The sequence below is a fragment of the Tympanuchus pallidicinctus genome, unplaced genomic scaffold, assembly GCF_026119805.1.
Source record: "Tympanuchus pallidicinctus isolate F22 unplaced genomic scaffold, pur_lepc_1.0 scaffold31, whole genome shotgun sequence".
Classification (NCBI taxonomy): Eukaryota; Metazoa; Chordata; class Aves; order Galliformes; family Phasianidae; genus Tympanuchus; species Tympanuchus pallidicinctus.
The window spans coordinates 6,701,259-6,723,136 of NW_026294749.1; the positions used below are offsets into that span (position 1 = coordinate 6,701,259).

Here is a 21,878-nt window from a genome sequence, read left to right on the forward strand (position 1 = left end):
GGCCACAATGAGGTTTTCCCAGAGACTTCTCCAAGCTGAACAAGCCCAATTCCATCAACTTTTTTTTTTACAGGAGAGGTACTCCAGCCCTCTGATCATCTTAGTGGCCTTCCTCTGGATGTACCACAAACACCACTGTATCATATAAGACCTGTGCAGTGCATGGTGAGAATTCAGGGGGAGCTCAGCAGAGGCAGAGACTCCTCCTCACCTTCTGCTTACCCTCTTTGCAATGGGACCGAACAGGCCATAGCTGGCCTAGAAAATGGCCTGCCTGAGGCAATGTACTTTGCTCAGCATCAGGGAACACCCATGAGATTCACAGACTGCCTCCGTACTGTCAGACCACCCACTCTGTTTTGGAGCTATCATAGAAGGCAGATCTGGTTAGTGACAGCACAATTTACAGTGAGGCGGAGCAGTGATCCACTGATCACGGATCCTGATGTTATTCCCCTGTCCTCTTGAGTTTCTGGAATGCTGAAATCCCATTTTCTTTGCTCTTTCTGGGAATGCAAAACACATCCCCTGACCTCTTGCATTCAAGACCTGCTGATATTTTGGGAAACTCCACCACACCTAACTCACAGTTTTCTGTATGGTATAACCAGTTTCCTTTCCCCCCACCCAAGGAAGGGTGTGATCTAGCTCCATGACTTTAAAAAGCCTTTTCAAATCTGTCTGAGGGCTGTGTGCCTTCTGTGACATCAACGGGAAAAAAAATACAAGAAGAAGGGAAAAAATAAAGCATGCAAACAATAGACTCGGTGTAAATATGATCTCACTGTGATTAAACCACAGTACATCAAAATCAAAGAGCATGTGGAAAACCTAACCTCCTTCCCTCAGGCAAGCAATTAAAAACTTACTGAAAGGAGACTGGATGATGAATGTGTAAGAACTGAAGAAGCAAAGCAGAAGGGAAAAAAAAAAAGAGAGAAAGAAAGAATGCAAAAACGTGTGTTTTGAGTTCTCAGTTTTACATTTTCTGGCGCTGGTGAGCAGCCTTCTCCCAGACAAATTTTCCTTAAAAGAAGCCCCTGCTCCCAAGTTTAACCCTTCCACAGACAGTGCCTTGGGGAAACAATCACAGCTCAACTCTTGAGAAACCACAACTGTGTAGCAATGAGACTTCAGTACTCTTGCAGGCTTTTGTCTGATGTCTTTGACTTTGGAAACTATGATTTATTGGTTTTACTTCTAAAACCGAACCAGGAGGTGCTCCTCCCATCTTTCTCCTAAAGTCTCCTCCACAGAAGGGAAAGCCAGCCTTCCCTGTAACTTTACCATCACCCACCAAGGTCAGTACAGAGTAGCTGCAACTTGTGGTGATGCCCTGAGAGTCCAGGTTGCCAGCAGCACAGCAGGGGACAGGAAAGCAAATCTGATTGCTGGTCAGAGGTTGGGAGGGCAAGAGGGCCTGGCTAGCAGATGAGGCACAGGTCCCACCTGGTCTTCACCAGACCACTTGCTAAAAGCCAACAAGCATCCCAGTACAGCTCAATTTTTGGCAAGCTGACATTTTCTAGGGAAGCAGTTCCCTACAGATGAAAGCAAGGGAGTGTGTTTTGGCTAGTAATAGTTACCATGCTTATTCTCAAATTGAAATAAAACTTCATCTGTGTTCTCGACTGCATGAGAGAACGGTTCATGTGAAGGGCTGCAAATGAGAGGAAGAAGGATAAGAAAGGAGAGAGGGAAAAAATGAGGCTATATCAGCTTGTAAACAGGCCTTTCTATAATAATAAAATGCTTAGGGTAATAAATCAACTTTTATCTGAATGTAAAGTCCCTAGGACAAGGGCATTCATCAACCTACTACTGCAAACTGCATGCTAAGCAGGCAATGTACACTTCTGGAAGCTTTGCACTTAACTCTTTGAATTAAAAATAATAATAATAATAAATCCTTGAAGAGAATCACAGAATTTTCATTCAAGAGAGCTGTGCTTTCTTCCCACTGCCTACAAGTAAGCCAGACTGGAGGAACTGAAATCCAGTCCTAAGATGGCTCAGCATTTTTTGAGATTAGTTGTGATCAAATGATTCACATTATTTCATCTGCTGAATTCTTCAGCTCTGGTGTAAGCTGTCCTGTTTAAGAAAGGGCTTCTGATGTGTTGACTGCATTTCTGTAGAGTTAAACCCACTCTAATTATTTTTCCTTTTCCAGGCAACATAATCCATTCTGACTGCCAACGTAGCACCTTTAGAACAAATACAAAAATGGAAAGGCAGGAATAGGCTTCATCCCTACAGAGGAAACAAATATGTACAGCTTTTGTCATGCTATGCACTTGAGTTACTAGGACTGCAAACTACAGCTTTAGCAGTTCTGGTTCTTGTCAAACACAAGCTGTGTCCAAATCTGCTGTGGAAAAATGAACTCCTTAAAATTAAGACAGTTTCCACTACTGTAATGTCTAGACCAATAGGCAAAAGAAAAAGGTCACTTGCCAAGAGTAGCCTGTGATAGGCAGCAAAACGCAACGGCTGTACTCTTTACTGCTGTAAAGAGACCCAGCTTCTCTGATATGAGAGCTGCAGCCATTTACAGGCAGCAAGGAGTACCTTTAAATGCAGCTTTACTTAGCAGTAGTCTCACTTACAAATATTTATGGCGTGTGTTCAGCAATATTTGTTTGGCAGTACGGTCCCAGAGGACTGTCTGATTAATCCTGCTGCAGACCTACTAGAAAAGCATACTTTGGCAGTCAGAATACTCTTGTAACAGATGAATATTCACTGCTTTCCTGGGTATTCAGAGAGCTTGTATTCCATCAAGAAGCATCTTATAAATGGCTTTCAAATTTATAATTCCTAACACAACTGAATGTGGGCTCTTAGAAAGACAGATCGTCTCTCCAGAAGTTCACCTAATATCTTTAGTAATGGCAATGAAACCCCACGCCTCAATCACGTTTTTCTACCCTACACAGGCAGGCAGTTCACAGATAGGACACCTGACTTGCCCAAAGTTGGCCAAAGAAGCCAAACAGATACACCCCATTCCAGTAGTTGAGTGCAGAGGTTGTGTGCGAGTCAGAATTTCCTCATTTCAACTTTTACTCAGGTCACTCGCCACACCTGACCCTAATGCAATGACTCTGGTATTTGTAATGTTGAATTGCCTAGTGCCTGTTGCTTTACAACCAAATAAACTTTTCCTGAGACACCACACGTAGGAGGTTCAATGTTCAGTGATAAGATATCAGTACAAGTACAATCTTTTCTAACCCTGACTGTTACCGTGCTAAAGATTACGAGATTCCAAAGGTGATGCTGTACACAGCTCTAGGAACTGTGGTCCAGCTGTTAGTACTGAGGTCACTGTAAAACTTCCAGACTTCTCCAAACGCAAGCCAGCATAGTGCAAAGTGGTGGCTGTTGGCTTGGAAGGGCTGCAAAACTTTCCTTCTGCCCTTGATTTTTTTTTCCTTTGCAGATGATGTTTCCATGACACCTTGCCTTTAGGCAGTTCTCCTGCTTTCTGACCTGGCAGAGCCTCCTCTGATCAAGTCTTTAGATGGCATGGCATTGTTTGGAGTAATTAATGTTGTGTCAACGCGTCTCAAAGCAAAGTAATAGTCCAGTGTATCTGCATTCTTTAGTAGACACTTAAAAGTGAAGTGAAACCCTCAGATAAGCAAACACCCAATGCCTCTTATAACATCTAGGGTTACATTGATTTGGAACGACCAAAAAATACAAGGAAGACTGTTCACATGGCAGTTCTGCTTCCCATCTTGTACAAGGAACTACTGGACAGAGACAAACTGGACAACTAGTTCTTGATGAAACAGACTTACTAATGAGCAGCTGTTAGCATAAAAACACAGAAGTTCAGAAAACATTCAAAAAAACCCAAACTGCATGCTGCTGTCATCTGTAATGCTTAGTCATGGCTCTTCTCCTTCCTCTAAAACAGGTCCTGGACATCTCTAAGCCTCTTTCTCCACTTGTAAAATGGAATTAACAGCATCTTGCTACCCTATGAAGTCTTTGGGACTGCAAACAAATTCCGTCATGAGTTTCTCAAATATTCTGAGATATCAGGCCAAACACCTCTCTCAAGTATGCAAAACCTACCTAAACTGGAGACATACAAAGCAGTCCATAAGTCAACTGGACAGCAAAGAGCAGCAATCTGAAAATGACAGTGATTTTCCATCCATCAGGAAGGAGCCGGTCCTACTGCTACTTAGTGCTGCTGATGCTAAATGCCACCTGGCCTGATCCTGCCAAACTTTGTCCATCACCCTCTGTACACACACAGCAGAGAGAAAAATCATGAAGCTTGCATTGTAAATTCATGACTGTAACAAAGGCAGCTTTCAGTTTGCCGGTTTGTTTCTCTAATATGTTTTTTTTTCCGAGGTTTTACAGCTCCTATTTACTTCTAGGTTTGATTGTCACTCTGTGATTGCTGAGATACCAAGGAAAGGGAAAAAAAAAAAAAAAAGAAAACAAAGAGGACTGGTTAGTAAAGTACAGGCAGTTCTTTTCCCTTTACATGGCCCAATGCTTGAAGTCTTTCATTGCCAGGGTTACAAGCAGCTTTTCACAGGCATTTCTGGTTGGGAATATAGTATTTCTTCCCAGTGACACTATTTTGTTTGTCTTGGCATGCAAGCATTGTAATCAAGTCTATATATTACAGCACTGTGCCTAAGCACAAATGGCAGGCATTTCAAGCCCTATTTTCTTAGGTTTCTTCCTTGCCCAACAAATTATCTAAAAATAGATAATCAAGACCTCATACTTTACATCTACGTCATTCCTTTTGGCTTAAGTGAGGTAGGAATGTAGTTGTTCTTTTTCTCTCCTCTTTCACCATTTGGAAATTTCAGTAAACAGATCAATCTTCCTTCCTCCTTTCCCCCCTCTTTTTTGTCTCATTTGTGAACAGCCAGCAGGCCACAAAAGCCTTGTTATGATAATGCTCCCGTCCTTTTGCTTGTGTTACACTTGTATTACCAGAGACAGGACATAGAGTTACCAGGCAGAGAGAACCTCTCTCATCCATGAAATCTTTTCGATCACAGTTACCCACAGATATTTCTGTTGCTACAAGCTGCATTTCAGCTGTAACTGCTTCATCCTTGGAATCGCAGTCAGGGTTTCGTTCCAGAAGGAGTGGATCCCACCTTCCAAATGCAAGAATTCTGGAATGGCATCCTGTGAGAACTCAATGAGATGCAATTTTGTGGTACATGGAGGCCATCATCAAATGAGGAAGAGCTCAGGTATTGCCATAGTAGAGCAGCACCCTACAGGAATTAGTTTCTGAAAGTAGCTTTCAGCCCAGTAGCACTAAGAAATGCCAACAACCAACCCGTATGTATTTGTTGTGCTCAACAGTTCCTGTCTTCCCATGGCTCACTTAAAATAACTTTGTATTCTCCAGCATTTAATTTGAACAGCTGAACAGGCCCTAACCTGGGGTCAGTTATGTCCTTGGTTTACATTCACATCGTCAATGAATTTCACACAGTGTGCAGAAGATAGAAGCGTACAGACATCTAAGGTTAAATTCTGAACTTGCTGAAATCCACAGGAACGTCTCACACTGGCTTTCGGGGGACTTGGACTTGAGTATTCTCTTAGAAGAAAGTTTAAAAGAGTGGAATGAAGAATAAAAGAACTTTGGGTGAAAGAATCACAGAATTGTAGGGGTTGGAAGGGACCTCCAGAGATCATCAAGTCCAACCCCCCTGCCAAAGCAGGTTCCCTACACCACGTAGAACAAAGAGAAGGAACAAGTTTTCATAACATTTCTGAGTGAAAAAGGAGAGAAGATACAGAGTTAATAGCAGAAAAGAACTGCAGACCAGAAATGACCCCAGGTTAGTCACACTGAAAGTAAAGACAGTAGTGCTGGAGAGATGCACTCAGGGTCTCCCACACAAGCCAGTTCCTGATCTGCCCAACTCTTACAGTAAGAACCTCAATCAGTTCAGTAAATACGGCCTTATCTCATAGATTATCACAATGAAAGTCAAGAATGACAGCTCCCAAAGTAATGCCACCTGGAGAACACTCAATGCCGCACCTGGACGCTATGTCACCTCTGAAGTGCTGGCATGTTCCCAGGCACGACATGATGTGTTCTGTTCCTTTATTTTCTGAATAGAAAAGCGCAAGACTGTTGTTTTCCCATGGAAAAAATGAAGACAATAGAGAAAGAAAATAAGAGAGACTGAATGAGCAGGTATTTTGTTTATGTTACTCCAGGGGTAAGAAGTAGATCTAATGATGTTTGTCCTACTTAAGCAGAGTAAGGAGCTACTTCACATTTCCCAGGGAAAGTAAACACCCTTATCTGACAAGGTTTTTGAGGCCCAAACTCTTCCTGTATTTAAGGCTTGCTCTTTCTTTGCCCTGTCTTGAATTACGTAATCACTTCCTCAAACCAAAGTGTTCATTCCAACCAGACAGGGCAAGGGAATCATTGCATAGCGGGGAGGACTTGGACATTTTAAACCACTACCTTATTAATTCCTATTCCAGCAGTGTCACTGTGCTGCATAAGAAGTGTGATCCTACAGCGTAGGAAGGATGGGTGGTGACAAGACAAGTCAGAAAGCTGTTACGACTAAGTAGGACCATTATTTTGCCATTGGGACGCAAGTGTCACTCAGTCACTGACAGCTGGAACGCATCTCACGACGTCTGCACTGACAGCAACACGCTGCTCTATTAGTCCCAGTTGCCTGATGCTTTGTGGTAAAGCTTTCCTAAGCAGGTACGGAGTCTGCCTGAAGCAATCTGAGGGGCAGAGGAATTCGATCTCAGCCTTGCAATGAATCGGCTGTCTGCATCTTATACAAATCCCCTTTCCTGATCATTCTTACCACTGAGCCGCCGGCAACTTTGAACACGACTTCTGAGCTTTCCAAGTTCGGGTCTGAGAGCTCTGGAAAGTTTGGGCTGAGCTCAGAGACCCAGGGCAGAGCTCCTACGAGATGCGTGTGCCTGCATCTCTTTAACCCAGCGTCGCAGGGATGCGAGCTCTGTCCAAGTTCAGCCAGAAGACAGGCTTTGCTTCCAAAATCTCCGAGTCTGTAACATGTGTGACACTGCTCCGTCACTTCTTCATTGATGCCAGAGTTATTTTTGGCGGAGAAAGGAAGGTTTTTCCTCCCCTCCCCTTTTTTTTCCAATCGCACAAGATTACGGTATGTCTGCACGGTAATCTAATGCGATCTAACGCAGAACCTTGCCCAGACGGCTTCACGTAATTTTAGGGTGAAACTCTCCACTTCTGCGTCTTCTGAAGAAAACTCCAGGAAAAGGTCCAAATCCCGGCTTTTATTTAGCGGTGGAAAGAGGGAGAAGCTACCCGTTCGCCCAATTCTTTTCAAGTAACGAGTTGTATCGTTTTCGTCAACGGACCACCCCGACAAAAGGGGATAACCAGCTCACGGCAAGGGAAGCAGCACCACCTGCCCCGGTCACCGCACACACAGCCCTATTCTGCCAGCACCGCCGAAAGCAAAGCCCCTTCCCTCAGCAGCCGAGCGCCCCCTCCTCTCCCCGCGCTCACCTTGTACTTCATGGCTGCGCTCCGGGACGCCCCGCCGCTCCGCGCTCAGCGCCGCATCGCCAGCGCTTCTCCCCGCCGCGCCGTCCGCCCCGCCGCCAGGCTACCCCGCTCATTTGCATAGCGCTCTCCCGTTGGACGCTGTCGGAGAGGCGGCCCCGCCCTCTGCCGCTCCCCCGCGCTGCCCCCTGTGTTTCTCGCGCCGAGCGGAGCGGGTCGGGCCGGGGCTGCCCGCCTCGTGGAAGGGCCCGTGTGGTCGTAAAGCCGAAGCGGCCCGTGCTGTGCGCGAACAAAAGGCCTCTGTCTGTGGCACCCGAGCCTCTGCCTGTCGCCGGCAGATCTCTGGTCGTTGCGAGGCTCAAAGTGCCCCGGAAGCGTCCCTCAGAATTGGTCTTGCTTGCCACTGGGGTCAAAACGTCCAGCGCTCGCTTTGCGCGAGAAGAGCCGCGTGTTTAAACTGCAGGCAGACGCCGGAGGACGGATGGCCTCAGCCGCTTCGCTCATCTCGAGAAGGCCACTGGACAATGAATTGTCTCCTTTTCGCCCGCGCTGGCCCTTAGCCAACACTTCTAGGCCGCAGATGGACTCAAGACTATTTCTAGTGGCCTAAGGACAAACAGCAAAGAATAATCTTCCACTACCGGACCGCAAACATAACTTCATTCCATAGCACAGTGATATCCTTAAATTCTTACGCGGCTAATCCTCTGGAGAGGGATCCTATTGCCGAAATGGCTTCAGAGCTTGCAAAGAATGCAGTACTTTTATCTGTAATCTCCTTCTCCGCTCTGTCGTTCCACGATAAAATAAGCACTATACATGTTCACTGATGTTTCTTTTTCGGTACTGTTTTCTTGCCTGCACATGCCCTGATAGTTCATCAAGTATGTGCGCCGTGACCGTGGTCCCTATGCAGTGCCATGGCTTTGCCGGCTCCTTGGCCTCACGTTGCCTGTTTACACTCTTCTGAGTGTATAAAAAAAAAAAGTCTCCTAGGGTATTTGTGCAAAGGGCAGAGAATGCAATGGCTAAAGTGGTGGCGTGGTGTTGGACTGGCACCCAAGTCCCATTCCCTGAATAAAGACTGTATAATGTGACAGCCACCCGTTCTGGCACCGTTATCACGAAAATGAATGCATTAAAGGATGTATGAGTGCATTAATAAGGACTGGGTAAGTAGCAGAGACAAAAGCAAGAAAAGTAGAATCATATTTCTGACTTCATCTATGTTTTTATGCAGAGTGCGTATGGTTTCCAGTCATCCCACCAGTGCTGATACTTTTCATGTAATTGGCGTTTTCCCTTTTTATGGAGGGCCTTACAATCAAACTACGAAACCTATGCACAGTCGAGAAGCTGTGCCTCCTGCTTTTGTTTTAGCTTGTATTACTTTTGATGTATTTGAAGTGTCCCTGACTGATTTTAATACGAGGTAACAGGTGTGTGAATGTAAAATTCCGGCTGGGTTGTTCCCTTGTATTTACTGTTTTGCACGTATTGCTCTCCACAGCTCACATTGAAAACTTCTAATTAAATGATATGGTACTGTAATGAAATTTTAGGCATCATATCCCAAAAGTGATTGATGCTGATAGCTATACATTATAATCGTAATTAGTATTTTACAGGGAGGAAACAAGATTGCCATCTCACACCGCCTCCGTGGTAAAGCCCCGCTGCTCGTTTGACTCACGCGTCCTCCCTCTCTCACCTCCTCCATTTACAACCGCAGCTTTTCTTTGCTCTTTGAGTGGGTCCTCAGTTTCCCCAAGGTGAAATACTCCCTCTGAGTTACATGTGGCAGAGCTCGCGGCGTGGCAGAGCTCCCCGGTCTATCGTGAATATCAGGAATTAGATATAGCTTGAAAGAGAGATTTGTAAATATGATCCTGTAACCTTGGTGTGTTACTATAGAAAGTGATGATTGTGGAAAGTACACGCCTGTGGTCAGTGCAAGCACTTTGCTTTCTGCGACGACCTTGTTGACGGTTGATGCTTTTACTATGTAATACTGTATTTCAGACACAGTCTTGGAAAGTTTCACATTGGTTGCCTTGGATAATCAGCTAAATTATACAATGGAACATGCTGGCGAGGAAGCCAAGACCTGGCTCTGCTGATGTCTGTGTTGTAGAGGCAGCTTGAACGATGCTGCCAGGATTTATAACGATGGGGCCCTATTGAAGTTCTCAGGAGGGCAATTCATGTAATGTGTCTTTTTGCTTCACAGCCCAGCAGTGAATTGAATCACTGCCTCATATTTTATGCTGCTGCAATTTCAGTGGAGTAGTAAATAGGTTCTGTGACTTTGCCTTGTGCCTGCATCAATGGCCTTTGTTTCTTTGCTTTTGCTGAGGGCAAATTAATATTACTCTCTACTCATTCGGGCAACCCAGTGTCCTCACACACCACCCCGGTGAGCTTATTACTTGCTTTATTGCTTGCTGTGCCACTGTTTGGAGTCCTCTCTGTGCCCTCCAAACTTCCAGCTGAGTGTATTTGAAGTGGCTGGGGATCGTCAGCAGGTGAAACGGCCCTGCAGCCAAAGGGGTGCTTGGCCAAGATCTGTGCTTACCACAGCCCTCAGTGTACAACATGAAACAGAGCTGTGGGCCAGGCTGGGAGGGGAACAGCCATTGAAACAAATCAGCCAGCTATCACCCTGTGACAACTGATAGGAGATGAACACGAGACAGATATCCTGCTCTGAAAGGTTACTGAAACAAAACTCCCTTGTTCTGCTTTCCCCATGACACAACCTAGGAAAAGAGAGGCACAGCAGAGTGTCTCCCTCACAGTTGAGAGAGCCTTTTCAGGAAGGGTCTGTGAGCCTGGTGTTTTGGAAGAACTGAGTGATCTTTTTTTTCCTGCACAAAGCCAAAGCTATCCTTCGGTTCTTGTGCAGCATCTGCATCACTTCTTGCTGTGATACTTGGCCAGGGGATTAGGATTAAAATTAATTTAGTTGTAGTATCACTGCACTTCATGAACCAAGGAGAGCCTTGATAATCAATCTTGATTCTATCACCTGTATAATACTATGCAGAATGGTTCAGCTGGTATTCAGTGGACAAAATTTCTTCAGTATAGAACAGTTTTGTATACAGAATGGTGGAATTTGCTTGCTTGGAAAAATCTATGAAAAGAAAATGAAATGCTGTTTCCTGAAAAGAAAGTTGACAAAAATTCACCACTGGTGTGGGCTGGGTTCTATGTCTGTATGGACAGAAAGGCTACTGCTCCCATCTTAGGAGGAAATAATGAGAACAAGACTCAATTCTCATCCAAAGAAGGGAATATTTTGCATTTCAGTAGATCAAAATAAAATCTGCTCTGTTTTCCTCTGACTAATGAACGAAATCTTTTCAAGCAAGCGGTTTATTTCATGTAGCAGAAGCCTGTCTTACGGCACAAGGTTACACAGTGATCCTTGCCATGATCAGATTTAAATGCAAAGCTCAGATTGTGGAAGAAAAAATGTTAGTAAAACATGCTAATTAAAAAATGTTAACTATCTTTTTAAATGGGACTGTACCATTCTGCTTAAGTTGCCTTTAAACTGCAGCATGAGTTCACTTGCCTTGGCTTATAATTCTACATTTCCTTTAACATTTATGAACTAATCCTACAGGCATCCCACATCTTTTTTATAATGAAGCACAAAAGCTGCTGACATTCTCAAGAAGGGCATTTTTTGTGGTGTTTCTTCAGGAATTGCTCGTTTAACTCTGTAAGTCAACCATCAAGGCCTTGCTTATTGAACCTCCTTCAGATAAAGAGAATAAATGCAGCCCCCCCTGTCCCCTCTGTTTTGCTTCAAATGCCAACCAGAAAGAAACACATCGGTGTCCTCCCACCCAAAAGATTTAAAACTGAATCCAGCCTTTGTTAGCCTGAGAAATCATGGAAGGCAATTGTGGTTTAGATATTCTGGCACTGGGTTATCACTAAGCTACCAGCCAGATCCAGTGAACAAAAAAAATTCAAAATCTATTCCAGTTTAACATAAAGTATGAAAGTAAATACTGCTACAATTTCCACTTGTTATTTGAACCAGGCAGTCAGGTTCTCAGGAGGAAATGAACATGGGGAAGGGAAACAGAGGAATGGCTATTAAAACAGCATGAGGGACCCATCTCACTCTAGGGAAAGGAAAGGAGAGAATGTAAAATCAAAACAAAGGACATTAATGTCTGCTCTAAGGCCGAGTACTGACTGCAGATGAGGATGGAGGAAAACAGGCCCGTGCAGCACAGCTAGCCCAGCAGAGCATGTGAGTCAGCCAAGGGGATTCACATCCTGAGCAGCATGGGCAGGAACTTCTGGAAGATGGCAGGAATTGGAGCTGAGCTGCCACCTGTACTGTGAGAAGCCAAAACAAGTAGGAGCCTTGGGAACATCAGTCCCATTGGGTGTGAGAGATGGTAGAAGCTGGTGCCAGCGTAGGCAATTTCTGCCCTTCACAAAAGCTGCAGCACAGTGGCAAACCGGGTTCCTGGCACCCTAGGACCTGGTGGTGCTGAGGAGGCAAGAGGAATGTAAGGTATTTAGGAAAGGCTCGGGACAGAAAAGAATGTCAGGATGCAGCGTGCACTGGCCTATTCCTTCCAGAGATACTGTAAAAGGCTTATTCATTTCCCAAACAAACAAAACAGTCTTAACAGTTGTGCTGGTAGAATACGCTCCTTTATTTTCCCTTCTGGCACTGAATGTTTTTAATACATGAGTTAAAATATACAGGCTTGCTTCCAGACGTGTGGCATGCATGCCATTCAACCTACTGATGCCCAAAGTGGCATTTTTTGTTTTTCTTAGAAAAGATGAGAAATAGCACAACTATGGAAGCTGCAAAAGACTTCTGTTCTCTCTAGTTCACTCTTGTGTCCGTGACATATGATAGATATCATACAGGGAGATATGCTTAGACATCATAGCTAGCTTAAAATGAAAAGAATGGAGAACCAGAGTTGCCTCAGATGAGAAATTTCCCCGTAACTTAGGCGTTAAGCTCTTCATGCAGTCAGTCAGTGGTGTTAGCATCAAAAAGCTCAGATCTTTGCCTGCGCTTTCAGTCTGAGCTTTACCCAGTTTGGGCGAAACTCTAGAGCTGAGTATTAAACGTGGAAGGTTTTCCTTCTCCCTCACTGGCAGAACACACACTATTTCAGCTTGGCAAAAATTCAGAACTGCCCCTAAAATGAGGTTCCTTCTGATTATAAATTATCCAGTAGTTTTACACATAATCCAAGTAATTGTCCTTTGACTGGACTAGGCAACCGTGTCCATTGCAAAGCCTGGGGGGTTTTTTGTTCTTTTCTTTTTTTTTTTTTTTTGGTCTCTGCTTTTAAGAACCTCCTATCAAACATTTCCCATGCTTATTTTAGCATAGGTGATCTGCTGTTGTTGTATATTCTCACTTTCTCTCTCCATCTCTCATCAACCGGCCTTCCATAACACCAAAAGCATTTTCTCTGGTAGTGCCCCTTACCAGCAACCAGTTCATTTCAATGGGAGGAAGGGAATCAAAAGTGAAAATGAAATAAAATGCAAATTGGGGATTTTTAAAAAATTCAGTCCAAAGGGGAAAGTCCTGTTTTGCCTTTATCACTAAGCTTCCCATGAAGTCCCGACCTGGAGGTGATTTAAGGGTTGAGGAATTGTAGGGAAATTTGCTTCTTTTGGATGTGTTTGGAGGGAAAATAAGAGGAAAGTGAGCGTCTTTCCTTTCTTTTGCTTCAGCCACATTTGTGGAGACTCGTTGATACCCATAACAGAGAAAAGCACGTGAAATATCTCACACTGACTTGTGTTTTTCTCCTCTTTGGGTGTTGGTGTTTAAACTCTCATCTCATCCTCAGTGCAAATTTTAATCTTCACAAAACTGCCAAAAATGGTTATCTTTGCTGCCATCTGTTTATGGTCTGCACTCCCAAAATCATTCCTTAAAGGAAAATGACTGATTTCCAAACCCCTCCTCCTCTTCTGTTATTTTTAACAAGCAATTCAGTCCAATGTCATTTAAAGAAAAGCTCATTGCTTTACTTTGTGTTGCAGGATTCTCAGGAAACAATACTAGAAGAGAGGGAACGTGGGAACTCTGTTCCTTCTCTTTTCCATTGCTGTCGTTCATGCACTCCGAATGCTTCCAGCAATAGGGTAGCCAAAGATGGGGTGAAAAGGACAAAGTGTGTTCCCATTGGCAAAACTTCCTTTGACTTCACTGGGACCAGGATTTGGCTCACACTACTCATCACCCCAAGCTTTGGCTTGGAATTAATTGGCTCCTCTCAGCAGATTGTCTCTGCCGAGGGAAGCAGCACTGCAGATAACTCAGCTGTCACACGTATCCACCACTGTTATTCTTTCACTGACTTCAGGCTGGATACTGACTGGCTGAGCTGATAGAAGCACCTGTATCCAGGCTCTGTGAAGGGAAGGCTGCACGTATCGATTTCCTGATCTCTCCTTCAGCATCTACGTTCTCTTTTCTGTCTTTGCCTCTGGATTTGTCTTTTCTCACGCATCCTGATTGACTCATGTCTGCTCCTGAAGTCTAATGTGGGCTTGAGTCATGAGGCTGACGTGAAGATTTGACTCCCCACCTCCTCACAGTTCAGCCCTTCTGGGAGCTGTATGGCTTTTATGAAGCTACTTTCCAAGAAGAGGCATAGCTCATTTTTTGTGTCATAAAGCCCTGAAGTATATATGTCTGGAAGCCATTGCTATAAAACTCTTGGATATGTCAGGGTGTTAGTGAGGCTGTCCTTTTGCTTCACAGTTTTGAGACAGTGTGTTGGCTCTGCTTCTCTGGTCAGTAAATAGGCACTGTAAAAGAACCACTCTTTCTATGAATAGCAAGGCTTTTGAAAGGGCTCCCAGCTACTGTGGAATGGTTCCATAATGGTGTTCCAGAAGCTATTGTTCCAATGAAGTTCATGGTATGGATGAGTATTCATGGAAAAAGAAGATTGAGAGGGCTGTGCAGACACAATCCCCTCTCCCCAGAACACAAGGAATGATCAAACATAACTATCTAGCAGGGTAAATGCGGGCTCAGAAACACAAGAGTCAAAGATGTGCTGGAAGAGCAGTTTTCAGGTGTTTACGTGTAGTCAGGGTCAAAAGGTTTTGGCTAAAGCTGTTGGACTTTTCATTTCTTTTTCCTCTTTTCTCAGAGATAGGTCTTCTGGTACAGACAGATCAAAAGTCAGAAAGCAGGAAGAAATGCAAAGATCTCATATGCTGAGTCTTAGCCTGAGCAGATGGGTGAAAGAAAAGTCTGTTGGACCAATCTGTATTTGAAGGAACAAGAACCACTGTTTGGAGGAATGGAGAAAAACATTTACTTGAATTTGTGGGATAAGGAAAGATGGGTAGAGAAACAAACTGTTATTAATCAACTTAATGAGAGAGGAATAGTCTCTTATTAGGATAGGAACATTAGGGATCCCAAAGTACCACACACCTCGTGAGGATCAGTACAGATGATACCCTTTTCTGCCTTTTGAAAAATCTGTTATCTTCCTTACTTTGCTATTTGAAACATCTCACACTTGGTAAATAACAAAAAATGCTCTTCTGAAAGATCAAATTGCATTCTGGTAGCAGCCAGGATAACTTTATGAAGACAGACAAACTTTTGTTAAATCAAATAAATATATATATCACACCAGAAAGTTATGTAAGATTCTATTTTAAAATCATCTGGTCCTAATTTACTAAATTTACTGCCTCAGAGCTAATGCCAAGCTGCTACATTTGATTTATAGAAATACTTTAGCACATTTTTCCATCAGGCTATTGTAGAATATATTTACTGCCTTTTTTACTATTGTGAAAAAAAACGCAGACTTTCTGAAGAGCTTACTGATAGTTTCTCTCAGGATGCCAGGAGATATGCAGATAGTAAACAATGCTGTGTGCTTAGGAACATTCCATTCGATTTTCAACTCTTTTTCCATCTTTCTTCTTTGCAATTGAACAAAGTGATCCATCTGGTAAATGGATGTTTGAAAATGTCCAGTGAGTGCCAAACCACTTTTCTTAAGCACAGACTACTTTTTTTTCTTCTTCAGAAAAACATTTAAACAGCAGCCATACTATGATGCATTACTAACCATTAAAAAAAACACATACAAAACCCAGACAGCGGGCGGGAGGCAGCTGGGGTGGAAGAAAGCTTAACAAATATTCCATTAAAAATCTATCTAAAAATATATTGCTAAACAACCTCTTTTTTTTTTTTTTTTTTCTTTTTTCTTTTTTAAATCCCTTTTCTTTCCCTGAAAACTGTCCAAATGGGAAATGACTGCTAGGGATTAAAACCTAAGTCCTGTATTCAACAATTCCATTGGACATGTGCTTAACTTTACGCATGTGCTTTCATTTGCATGCGTGCTTCACTGAACTGGATCCTTGATGAGTCTTTGTCTACTTCCACAAGAACTCTGTGGTCAGGACAGTTGTTTTTTTGAAGGTTTTGAGAAGTTGTTAGCTTTTTTTTTCTTCATCCTGCATCCATCTCCCGTGGAACTCACCCCAAAGATGCAATGTGCTCTCAGGAGTTTTGGATGGAGCTCTGGTTCGAGCCTTTCCGTAATTTTTTTCATCTCTGTACACTGAACCCAGAAGTGCCAAAATACCAAAAGCAAAAGGAATTTTTCTGGTATTTCCAGCTTGAGCAGAAGGAGGTTGTATTAGACATCTCTTCTATAGTAACTCAGACCAATTCAGATCTAGTCTAATGTCTAACCATACCAATACTAGATACTAGTCATACCCATACCTCTTCTTTGGAAGTCCCCAGATATCTAAACTACCTGGAAATTTTATTGCCTGCCTTCATTTTCATACCTTTCTTTCCTCATCCATCTCTACAACTACTCTATGTTGAGTCTCAGATTCAAACTCTGAGGTCTGCAAACCAACTCCCTATCTTTAGCCCATTTTTGAGTCCATAAAATCCATCCCATTTTAAAGCCTAAATATCTGAAAAATTTTGAAGATCAAGGGACTGGAATTTTTTTGTGTTGATGCAGCAAAACATTGGGATCTGAAAATCAGCTTCAGAAAAGCGTCAATGCTTTTGAATTCTCTGGTCTCGAAGACAGTACGTCCTGAAGAGCTGGGTTTGCACGACAGAGCACTTCAGTGAAAGCATGAGGGCATTTGTGTAATCTTGATCCTAGCAAACCTGACTTGAATTTGGCTACGGCTCTGAGACTTCATCTGTTTAGTCTCAAGATGGAGAAGACTTTGTCATCTCTCCCAGTCATAAAGGCAAAACTGATGTCTAGCTGATATCCATGACAGTGTTGCACATTTGTTTGCTTCTGACATCCCAAGAATTGAGGGCATTTCAGTTTGGTTTTCAATAAACAGGTTACCAGGCTGTTGTAGTTTTTGTAGTTGTTACGGTTGTTGAAGAAGGACTGTCAGAAAGTGGGAACTGTGTTTTGCCTACTGTCAAAGGCTCCTGCTGTTCACCAAGTACAAATCTACCGAATCTTCTCAAATGCTTCTGCCATGTAGATGCTTGAGAGCCACTCATAAAGAAACAAAGTGACATGAAAGGGAAGTAGAAAGGTCACAGATGGGAAAATAAATGATTCAGCTCTCGTTTTTGTAGGCTGGCATTTGTGTTTGCAGGTCAAAGTCAGTGTAGAGTTGTAAATGTTCTGTGTTCTGCTCTAGAAAGGAGGTAAACGGCACATAGCAAGCAAAGTACTAAAGGCTAAATCTAATCTGACACCCCATGAAAATGAGACAATTGTGTACTAGCTGGTTGAGGTCCAGAGATGTCACCTCCCATTACTATCATTTGTTGAGTGGTTGCCAACATTTGTCCATTTTCACAGCCCCATCAGTGCTATAGAAGAGTATTTCTGGGAGTTCTCATCATTCTGAGGAAGAGTGGAGCTTTGTTTTTTCTGGAGCTAATCCCCTTAAACCACTTCCTCTTCCTATTGGAGTGAGGTTTTCTTAATGCCTTTTTGTATGTCTTGTTTTGTTTTAATGACCACTGCTCTTGGGGTTGTTTCCAGGTCTCCCTGAAAGGTCAAATCTGCTTTTCTCTTTGCTTGCCATTCATAGGATGAGTGGCAATTGCTCCTCCTGCCCCCATCCCTCAGGCTTTTAGGCTGCTCTGTTTGCTGACCTCAGTCCTATTCTTTGAGGTTATTTCACTATTTTAGTCTTCAGAGGGAAACAAACAAACAAACAAACAAGAAGAGTTGAGTTCTGTAAAAACTTGTGAACTTATATCTGTTCCTGCTTTTATTGCTACTTCATCCAAATACCTGAGTAAATAAAAAGCATGTCTTCATCTGCTGATGCTGCTGATACAGTGAAAGACACCTGATGCAGACAAGCATTTTTCCCCCTGCAGCACTGGACAGCTTTCAGCCACTCTTAATGTTTGTTTTTTTTTCTCTTGCAGAGCTTGTTCTGCATTTTAGAAAACAAAAACAAACATGTGACTTATTTATCTAGTTGTGGTTCTAGAGCTACAATGTATTATTAGTAATTACACGTCCCCAGATAATCTAAATTATATCGGGCATGTCATTTTTGTAGATACATGTGCTGTAACCACTGATTAAACTAGCCATACATGCTGAAGACCACATCTGTCTTTAATTTGTGCAAGACCTCGGTGGTGTTGAGGACCCACAAGCTGTACTGAAGCTGCTCAGTTTCGTGAGTGATTACTGCCGCTGGGACCAGTCCAAATGATAAAGCTTATGTTGGAGTAGGTGACAGTTGCATTCATATGTGTAAGGTAATAATTCTAACGTCCTATGTGTAGATAAATTCAAATAGATGAACTCTAGATGCTCACCATGAATGATGTAGTTAGAAATGGAAAAATCTGCCGGGACATGGAAGGACAATTTAAAAGTGAGTGCAGCCTTCAAGCAAGAGCTACTTCCTCTCTAATCAAGGATCTGTCTTTTTGTGACACTGTCAAGTTTCAGAATTCAGAGCTGAACAGAGTGATGAATTTTGCATCTCTCTTCATCACTTGCAAACGTTTAATTTGAAGGGTTTTTTGCTCATATCATGCTTTCCCTGTTAGAGATTTTCTCTTGAAATCCTTTCCTGCTAGTCATGACTAAAAATTCCACTTCAAAATTTCATAAAAGAATTAATTGCAGAGCATGCCACTATTGTACCAGGTGAGGTTAGAAAACAAGCGTTCATATGTCGATATGAACTCCCTTCTGGACTACAGCTGTGACTGATGTGAGTAAAGAAGCACAGGAGAAGAAGCTGGGTTAGGTGTGCTTTTTAGAAGAGGAAAATGAAGGAAAGCTTACAGATTTTTCTCTGGTACATGCTGTATGATGGCAATTCTGTGTTGCTGGCTGTGGTAGAATCATCATCGGTATTTTGCAGGCAGGAGACCAAGGCATTTAGTGACTTATTGATGATGACACAAAAAGTTCATAGCAGCTGCAGTGCTGGCAGCCATGAGCTGAGCAGCAAGGATAGTTGGATACCCAGCTGTTACAGCATGGCCCAACAGGGAACATATATGATGCTTGAAGTAGTGCTGTGTCTTTTCTGGATCTCTCCCAGTGTATCCTTGACTGTATTGTAACACTACAAGTAGCAACTAGTGAAATTTTCCTTGCTCTTGGCTCCGTGTCCTTTTCAAAAATCAAAGTGGTTTGGAGCTTCAGTTCACTTAAGCACGTGAATATTTGAGGGATGGATTTTCAAAAGTAAATGTGGGTCCAGCAGGAATGGAACTGGGTTGCCTAGGTAAGGAACCTATGGACAGGTACCTTAGACTGACATTTAGCTGCTACTCCAATAGATCCTGCCTCATGACGCCCACTCTCATGCAGCTTGCTGAGAGCTGGGTGCCTGAGCCTTCTGAATCCAAACTCTGAATATCTGTTGGGATTACAGACAAGATATCTAAACAGCCCGGCTCAGTGAGCTGGAGTTTGAGACCTGCATCTCCCTGTCCACAGCATTTCTTCTGGCAGAAATGAGATACGCAAAGGAGAAAACACATAAAATAATCATCATAATCTCTTCAAAATATGTTTGAGCTCTTTCCAGGTAAAATTTTGATTCAGAAATTCTGGGAGCGGGAGAGATTTGGTAGTCAGAGTAATAGCAGTAGAAAAATCCACGCCGGTTTCTGATTCCTAGGGTTCAGCCAAGTGAAAATTCATCCATTGTAAAATTGTCAAGGCCTACCCACTTACGCTGCCATGACCTCTGTCATTTCTATCTCATAAACAAAATGTGGCCTCTTCCATGGTCCAGCAAGGAGCAGACAAAGATTCACTGCAGACAGGCATCTCAGTGCTCAAAGTAGCCAGTATGATTTCTCCCAGAACTTCTGAAAAGCCTGTTAATTTCATGCAAGACGTGAAGAAGACAAGGATATGGTAGAGGGAAATCACTTTTTAGCTGTTATTTGTTTCTTCTAATTTGTACCATGCTTAAAAGCAAAGACTCCTACTACATTACCGATTCAATAACCTCTGCATCAATACCTTTCTCTCTGCACTGACACTATTTTGCTAGCTACAGCTTCAAAATGTCTTTTCTAGCTTTTTTATTTTTTTGAGAGCGAAATCACACTTTACTCTGAGAGTTAGTAGGTCATACACTCACATTCTGAAAGGATGTGGTTTTTCTCTGTAGACTGTTAAGCAGAACTACATCAAAATGGACTCTGACAGTACCAGTGCCAGTGGTGACAAGCACAGACATTTTATGGGGGCTGAAGGGATGGTGATATTGAGAGCACCAAACCCTGCCTTACTTTTGAAACCTTATGTACACTGCCTGTGAGTGTGAAGTCTTAACCACATGGCCAAAAGAGAGCAGCTAGAAGGCTGAAGAGCAGTGCAATGGCTCTCAGTGCAGTTGTTAGTACAGCTGGCCCTTACTCATACTGAATGTGTGTAGCAGAAATGCTAAGTCACGGCCTGAACCAGTGATTGAGCACCTGGTGGGAAGGCAGGGCCAAACCAAAAGAGCTCAGGTGCAAGCAATGCTCTGAGTGACCAGAAGGGGTGGAGACAGAATCCACCCCTTCACAGGTTTATTTAAGGGTTGGCAGTGGAGGTGAGGGTATCTTACTAGAGATATCTCCCTAGGTGGGGCTTTCTGAAGGTGAGCAGCTTTTTTCCTTTGTTTTTGCGTCTAGAGCTGCTGCATTTGAGCTTAACTCTGTAGCCTGGGACTCTGCTATCCCGTTGTCATTGCTGTGTTTTCTGTCATGTTATATTGTTACAATGTGCCACTTTGATAAATCTCTTTCCTTCTCTGTGGAAGGTACCTAATCAGACTTTACTTCCTGGCTTGGCTCTATATCTGCAAAGCTATGCTGTACAAGGAATCCTTATATGGCACCTTTCTATTTGCCAAATATGTATTACATCTGTACTTGTGCTTGGGAGGTCTAGTCTGTGTTCTGCAGCTTTAGAAGGCCTTACTGTGCTTATGGATGCTGCTTTCTGTAACCAATTCTCACTGAGTTACGAGCTCCTTAGTAGACTCCTCAGGCATGTAGAAGAAATACAGATGGGGGACACTAAACCAAATGTAGGTAAATCAGCTCACCTAAAGCTTCTTCCAAATTCTTTCACATTTCATAGTCCATGCCTCTTAATGGATGAGGACCAAAGGTTTTCTGCCTATTTTCCTGATAAGTTTTCAATGGATTCACAAGTTGAGAAGAAGAAGGTGTTCACAATATTGATGATGTTCTTCCACTTTGTAGCAAGGAGTTGGTGCCTCCTGTGCTAGGCAGTGGGGGTAGCCTTGATCTGACCAGTTGTGCACAGCTGTGCAATTAAAACATCCACCTATGCCCTAGGAGTATCTGCTGTACCCACTGCTGTTGGCTGGTTTAATACAAGATAGTACCTTGGTAAATCTACAGCTTCACCACACTTGATGAAACTGGAATGCTGAATGTACTCAGCACAGATTTATTTCTTTAATACTACCACTGAAATGGCGTGTAATTTAGAGAATAAATAAGTAGCTGTATAATCTATAAGTCCTTAAAGTCGTGGTTTGAAAATCTACCAAAGAGAGATTCTAGTGAGATATTTGACCAACAAATTAGTAAACTCATCTTTAACAACGAGCTTTGGAGATTGTTGCATAATTCCCACTCTCCTACCATGTAATGAGAGAAGTGTTCTTTCCCTAAAACCACCACCTAGCTACAAATTGTGATTTCATGTCAAGGAAAAAATGACAAATTAAGTGGAGCAGTTAAATATGTTAAATTTTAATAATCCTCAAAACCATATTGTTTATACTGAAGTGGCTTTTCTTTTTTTCCAGCAAAAAATGT

At 42.9% G+C, this 21,878-nt stretch overlaps 1 protein-coding gene across 2 annotated transcripts in view; it reads right to left on the reverse strand.

Moving 5' to 3' along the window:
• The window catches only part of NEDD9 (neural precursor cell expressed, developmentally down-regulated 9), a 90,162-nt gene that overhangs the window by 28,798 nt on the left and 39,486 nt on the right, over positions 1-21,878 (reverse strand). The window contains exon 1 of one of the 2 annotated variants that reach the window (XM_052697764.1): positions 7,547-7,651. The exons of the other annotated variant lie outside the window; for it this stretch is intronic. Within the exon in view, the coding sequence (XP_052553724.1) occupies positions 7,547-7,558 (12 nt within the window). The 5' untranslated portion in view covers positions 7,559-7,651. Of the gene's footprint in view, positions 1-7,546; positions 7,652-21,878 lie in introns of those variants that run through there. 2 annotated transcript variants of the gene reach the window in all.